General features: G+C 33.4%; 1 protein-coding gene across 1 annotated transcript; it reads left to right on the forward strand.

Moving 5' to 3' along the window:
- The first annotated feature begins 488 nt into the window (after positions 1-488).
- LOC132049589 (beta-fructofuranosidase, insoluble isoenzyme 1-like) lies at positions 489-5,656 on the forward strand. The gene is made up of 6 exons (XM_059440455.1): positions 489-715; positions 3,133-3,141; positions 3,236-4,263; positions 4,505-4,749; positions 5,010-5,106; positions 5,268-5,656. The coding sequence occupies exons 1-6, from the start codon at positions 523-525 to the stop codon at positions 5,442-5,444; spliced, it is 1,749 nt and encodes a 582-aa protein (XP_059296438.1). The 5' UTR covers positions 489-522; the 3' UTR covers positions 5,445-5,656.
- The last annotated feature ends 1,391 nt before the right edge of the window (positions 5,657-7,047 follow it).

Here is a 7,047-nt window from a genome sequence, read left to right on the forward strand (position 1 = left end):
AGATAAAAATTATTTAGTTAAAGCGACAAATAAAAAGGATCAGAATCAAGAATGAGGTAACTAAATATTAACATCTTAATTTACTTAATTATGATAAATTAGCACGATGTGATATAGATATACGATTCAGATAAGTTTTTACCATATAAAAGATTGGACTTTAATTTGGAGATCTAAAATGAGTCCAAAAGATCCTTCTTTTTCAAATGAGATGTGAAAAAAAAAAAAAAAAAACACATTGTTACACAAAAAAAAAAGGGATTGCGGGAGAAAAATCTGGCTATTGAATTTACCCAAAACAGATGCCACCTTTTAATGAAAGTATCCAAAAATAACCCCTATCCACTTTATGGATAAATCCGTGATTGATTTTTCATTCCTAACTCAAATTATAACAATCTCAGTCTTTTTTTTTTCTATATTTGGTTAGACTATATCTCTATTGTTTCTCTATAAATACTCTTCACACCCTTTCAACTTTATCCACATTCTCTTTCTCTCAAAGAAAAATTGTCTGTCAAAATGGAGTTTTTGAGGAAGTGTTCACTTTGTAAGTTGTCACTTTTATTGATGTTTTTTGTGGTATTTTCGTGCAACAATGGGGTTAATGCTTCACATGAAGTTTTTATGAAGTTACAATCATTAGGTGCTGTTAGTGTAAGAAAGATTCATAGAACTGGTTATCATTTTCAACCCCCTAGGCACTGGATCAATGGTATGCCTTTCCTCTCTAATCTCTCATTACTGGATCAATGCTATGTCTTTCCTCTCTAATCTCTCTTGTGTTCGTATACAATGATATACACAGAATTTTGTATACGAATATATATACAGTGACATACGCAGAATTTTATGTCTGTTTATTGTTATAATTATTCGTCTCACAAATGTGTTTGTGATTGGGACTACTTGGTTGTTGAAGGTTTTATTTTGTGTATCAAAAGATTGATATTTATTTTGTATTATTGTATGTTTTGATGATTGTGCATAAACCAGTAATTTTTTTCTCAAATCTTCTATATGTATTAAGATATTTACTAATTATATTTATGAAGATTTGACTGTGAAATCAGTTACTATAAACCCATAAACTTGTTCTAATCTATTTTTCTAAAAAATATTATTTGAAACATTTTAATGACACTCCTTATTATAGGGTGTTTCCGCCACTCTATGTGTAGATATGTTCATCTATGTGATGTCTTACGATTTTAGTTTTCTTCTATATATCTTCTTCCTTGTCTTATTTTTTGTGACCACTGCATTATACAGGAGATCATCCATGAGGCATTTGAGATGCCCCTTATTTAATTTTGACTAAATTATCATTATCTCTTTATTATAAATGAGTAATTATTGAAATATAATATATATATATATATATATGTATGTATGCCTTCTTTGAAAAAAAAATACTATTCCTTTGTTCACTTTTACTTGTCCAGTATTCTAAAAATAGATTTTTACTTTTACTTCTCACTTTTAGCATATCAAGAAAAAATAATTTACTTTTTCATGTTTTACCCATAGTATTAAATACTCACTTCAAATCATTTTTCAAATCCAATAAAAATATGCACGAATTAATATGGGTACATTGGTAAATTATGCACTTCATTTATTACTTCTTAAACAGCGTGAAAAGTCCAAAATGGACAAGTAAAAGTGAACAGAGGGAGTAGTTAAAAACCGTAAATAATACACAGAACTTAGAAACCATGTCAATTATAGTTATTGGTGTTGTTATTGTTCTTATCATTGTTATAAATGATATGTACGTTATCGTTGTGGTGGTCAAAGGACTATTTACCCTGCCTTAAAACCACTCGTTCCTTCCTTTCTGGGCATTTATTGACTTGATACTCCCTAAGAAACTATCTATTTATTAGGAGTTTGACTTGTTAAATTATTTAATAATAAGGGTAATATTGACAGAAAATAATAAATCTCTAATTTACAAAATTGGATAAGTAAAAAAGTTTATTTTTATTATAAGGAACAAGTAAAAAGGAATAGAGAAATTATAAACAAGAAAAAAAACGCATGATATCGTATCCAAAACTGATTATTACAATCAATCAGTTTTAAATGTTGTTTTAGCCAAACAATTATTTTCCATATTAAAACAAATATTGTTTAGAAAATTAAGAAGACATTAATTATTTTAATATGGACAACTAATGTTGGGAAGAAGGCTCAATTACCTGTCCTCTTCTTCTTTTATTTTATTTTCACCAGTATTTCTCGTTTGAAACCTAACTTTCCTGAGATATATGGAGTAGTGATTGCAACTTGTGAGGATTTTTCACCATGTTATGTAATTAAAATTAAAGGACCATTAATTTACAACAAAGTTTACAAATTTAATTTATTCAAACTATATTTTTCTCAAGAAAAGCCTGAGGTTTATTCAAAAGCGAATCCAACATTTAAACCTAATAGTCTAATATTTAAAGTTATTATGATTTTCAAATTTAATCTGTATAAAAAAAATACTAGATTCAATTAAACTCATAAATATAAATTACATACGCCCGCAGGTTTGTCAAAGAATATCTGTTAGCTATTTGAACTCACATATTGAGGCATGCATGATTTCTCTGTTAGAAACTACAGCAAATTTCTCAGTTAATAATGCTTTAAAAGACTAATATTTTGTTTTTGCATTGCCTCGATATCTGCATGACTGAATATCTGTTCAATGACAGTAAAATCTGCTTCCCAAAATTCTAAACTATGTGCTTTTACCTGCATAATAAGATATACAGAAAGTGACATAATTTTTTTGACATAATTTTTTTATCTTACTGTTGTGATTGGGTCATTTTACTGATAGCTAAATAGCCTTTACAGTCTAAAATAAACTACTCTTCAATTTGTTTTATCGTATATTATTTTTAATATTTGTATGTATGATCCGTAAAAAGAAATGAAGTGAGACAATGCAACTTACTAATTCAGCTCTGTCATTGGTTTAAATGTTTGTTATTTTTGAGATTTGATCTGAATATTTGATTCTAATTTTTCTTAGTTTAGAGTTTTTTCCAATTGTATTAAAATGTATTTACTAATCGTTTTCATTTAATTTTTTTATGTGGTCTTGGCTGGATGCTTCTGAACAACAAACATTAGATCCTAACGGTAAGACCAAGATTTATACATTTAATATTTTCTTACTCAATTTTAGCTAAAAATGGCAATTCACTTACGTAAATATTTTCTTTTCTTTTTTTAGGTCCAATGTATTACAATGGAGTCTATCATCTATTCTACCAGTACAACCCAAAAGGTGCAGTATGGGGCAACATTGTTTGGGCTCATTCAATATCCACGGACCTGATTAATTGGATCCGCTTAAAGCCCGCAATCTATCCATCCAAAGTGTTTGACAAATATGGTACATGGTCCGGGTCAGTCACTATGCTTCCAGGTAACAAGCCCAAGCCCGTTATCCTCTACACTGGAATAGTGGATGCCAATAATACCCAAGTGCAAAACTATGCCATACCTGCTGACTTGTCCGACCCATTTCTCCGTAAGTGGATCAAGCCCGATAACAACCCGTTAGTAGTCGCTGACAATAGCATCAACAAAACCCAATTTCGTGACCCAACAACAGCTTGGTTGGGCCGAGATGGGCAGTGGAGAATTGTGATTGGCAGTGCCAGAAGGCATAGAGGAGTAGCATTATTGTATAGGAGTAGGGACTTTATGAAATGGACCAAAGCCCAACATCCACTTCATACATCTGCCCATACTGGAAATTGGGAATGTCCTGATTTTTTTCCAGTATCATTGAAGCATACAGATGGTTTGGACACATCATCAGATGGTGACAACATTAAACATGTTCTTAAAGTTAGTCTTGATGTTACTAGGTTTGAGTACTATACAATTGGCACCTATGACACAGAAAAAGATAGGTACATTCCGGACGATACATTGATTGATGGATGGAAGGGCTTGAGACTGGACTATGGTAATTTTTATGCATCGAAAACTTTCTATGATCCTAGCAAGAATCGAAGAATTTTGTGGGGATGGGCCAATGAATCAGATGCTTCACCAGATGATTCTGTCAAGAAAGGATGGGCTGGAATTCAGACTATTCCTCGCAAGTTGTGGCTTGATCCTAGTGGCAAACAATTGGTTCAATGGCCTGTTGAAGAATTGGAAACCCTGAGAAAGCAAAAGGTAGAGCTAAGAAATCACAAATTGGACAAGGGAGAAAAGGTTGAAGTTAAAGGAATCACACCTGCACAGGTTTGACTTTTCTTTTTTGGTTTACAGAATAATTGTATCTCTTTGTATGAAATTATCGTGAACTATAGCTTACAGGTTCGAGTCGTAAAAACCAGCCACTGAAACTTATGTCAGAACATCCTAATCATTCCTCTTGGCATGTGGCCCTTTCCCGAATTTATGTGAATGCAGAAATGCATTTTTGGTATGAAGTCATTGTGACAAGACAAAGTTAGGGCTAATTTTTTGGTGTTAATGGCAGGCTGATGTTGAAGTTACATTTTCCTTTTCAAGCTTGGAAAATGCAGAAGAATTTGATCCTAGTTGGGTTGATCTTTATGCCCAAGATGTATGTGCCATTAGGGGTTCAACAGTTCAAGGTGGACTTGGGCCATTTGGGCTTCTAACATTATCTTCTAAAAACTTGGAAGAGTACACACCTGTATTCTTCAGAGTGTTTAAGGCCCAAGATAAATACAAGGTTCTCATGTGCTCTGATGCGTCAAGGTTTGTTTTCTCACTCCTTTTTTATCACCAAGGTTTGTGAGATAAATCCACCCTTAACCAAAGAGGTCTTGGATTCGAACTACCCGACTGGAAAGTATTTTGAGAGGGACCGTTTACTCCTCTTTAATATGCAGTGCATATTCAAATTGGTTAGACTCATTCCGAATATCAAATGATTATGAAAAATTAAAAGTGTTGTTACCTATATTATTATGCAATTGCCTAACCTTGTCATTCTATTTTTTATTTTTCGGCAACAGGTCAACCCTCCGGGATAACAAGAAAATGTATAAACCATCATTTGCAGGATATGTTGATGTAGATTTATCGGACAAAAAATTGTCTCTAAGGAGTTTGGTAAGATTTTTTATAACACACACCCCCCCCCCCCCCCCCACCCCCCAAAAAAAAAAAAAAAAAAAAACAAAAACGACTCGCATTCCCTTTCTTTTTTTCTTTTTTTTTTTTTTTCTTGTGGGGCGTTGACATCTAGATGACCCTTTTTCTTCTTTTTGCAGATTGATCACTCAGTAGTAGAAAGTTTTGGTGCTGGTGGGAAAACATGCATTACATCAAGGGTTTATCCAACATTAGCCATTCATGATGAAGCACATTTATTTGCTTTCAACAATGGCACTGAAACTATCACAATTGAGACTCTTGATGCCTGGAGTATGGATAAACCCGAGAGATGAAGTAAAATATTGAGAGAAAGGAAGGAAATATAACTGGTCTTCACTTTTTCTTCTCTTTTTTATGTTGCCATGTTTCTTCTTGAAGAGAACTTGTACAGATTTGCTACTTCCTGTTAATCAGGAATAGCATATGCATGATAGTACAACCGAGTTATCTTTTCTATCAAAACTGAACTTATGTCGTTTGGTATAAAATGTTATGATCTTCCCTAGCTGTATTTTTTGGTATCAGAAGACTCAAAAGTTTACTTATTCCTTGTGTATATAAGGCGCAGACCAGAAACGGACATATATGCTTCAAAATAAATCATACAATGAAGTTGATAAATTTCAATTAATATTTTGTTCTAGGATGCCACACAATATAAACTCCATGGAATATCATGACTATTGATAGCAGTCGTGATAAAGGGAAATGATTCTCCCACTATAAGTAAGGATCGAAGCATACTTGCAGTTAATGCAAAATTAGGGGCTTGATCGACTGAGCTAAGATAGAATTTCAACAAAATACACTGGAGAGGCATTTGAGGATAAAGGACAGAACTTCATTATTTGGTTTGGTTAGCCACTATCTAAAAAGAGTTTTGTCTTAGTCCAGTAGTGTTTCTCATTCCACATGTGCCACCAAATAGATTTGTCTATAAATATATGCTGAAATCCCAATAGTTTCTGGTTTCGGAGATCTGCAATATGAACACATCGAAGCAGGGGCGGAGCCAGTAAGGGGAAAGGAGGTTCATCCAGACCCCCTTCGGCGAATTATTACACTGTATATACAAGGTTATTATGTTTATGTAGTAGATGTTGAAACCCACTTGACTTTTTCGTGTGTTTACTTCTTTATATTTTTAAACCTCCTTACTAAAATCCTGGCTCCACCACTGTACAGAGGCGCCAATAAAACCAAATGTTCGAGATATATCATCAGTAGGTACTCCGTTATTTAGCCTTTTTCAACATAAAGAAGATCTTAAATGGAAGACCCTTGTGCAAGATTCTGCTAGCTGAGATGGTAAGAGTTTCTAGTTTGTTCAGTAACTGCCAAACAAATTTGCATGAAAAGGATCCATCATTGGGTGATGCTCCAAATAGGTTGGCCCCTTTGGTGCTTGCATTAGAGAGATTTATCTGGCAATTACATCAGGAAGAACATTCTCTAAATTCAAGCTGTCCTATGTGTAAAATCCAGGATAACTTCTTTCCTTTGTTGTGATTATTCACTAAAGGAGACTTTCCCTTCCTTCATCTTATATGCTTTTCATTCTCATTTTCTATAACCATCATTCTTCTCCATATCTGAGAGTAGCCAGGCTTTCATATGGCTGCAACCGGATAGATTTTATTGCAATATCCCACTTTCATGAACTTGTGTACCGGGCTGCCCTTTTCTATTTATTTATTGAACTTTCATGAACTCTTTCCGGAGGTAAATATTAACCGATGTTGGTGCCCTCTTTCATTGTTACTACACATCTAGTCAAAATACCAATGAAGCAACGGTTTCCCCAGCACGTAGTTAATGCCCTTTATTTCAGTACCAGGATGCAGAATGTTCACACATTTGTGGTATTTGAATTGAGATTTGTAACTATTATGATCA

This window comes from Lycium ferocissimum, chromosome 3, assembly GCF_029784015.1.
Source record: "Lycium ferocissimum isolate CSIRO_LF1 chromosome 3, AGI_CSIRO_Lferr_CH_V1, whole genome shotgun sequence".
NCBI lineage: Eukaryota > Viridiplantae > Streptophyta > Magnoliopsida > Solanales > Solanaceae > Lycium > Lycium ferocissimum.

Coding starts and splice junctions, on each gene's coding strand:
- LOC132049589 (XM_059440455.1), top strand. CDS start 523: ATGGAGTTTTTGAGGAAGTGTTCACTTTGTAAGTTGTCACTTTTATTG. Junction 4,264..4,504: donor AAGGAATCACACCTGCACAG/GTTTGACTTTTC, acceptor TGTTAATGGCAG/GCTGATGTTGAAGTTACATT. Junction 4,750..5,009: donor ATGTGCTCTGATGCGTCAAG/GTTTGTTTTCTC, acceptor TTTCGGCAACAG/GTCAACCCTCCGGGATAACA.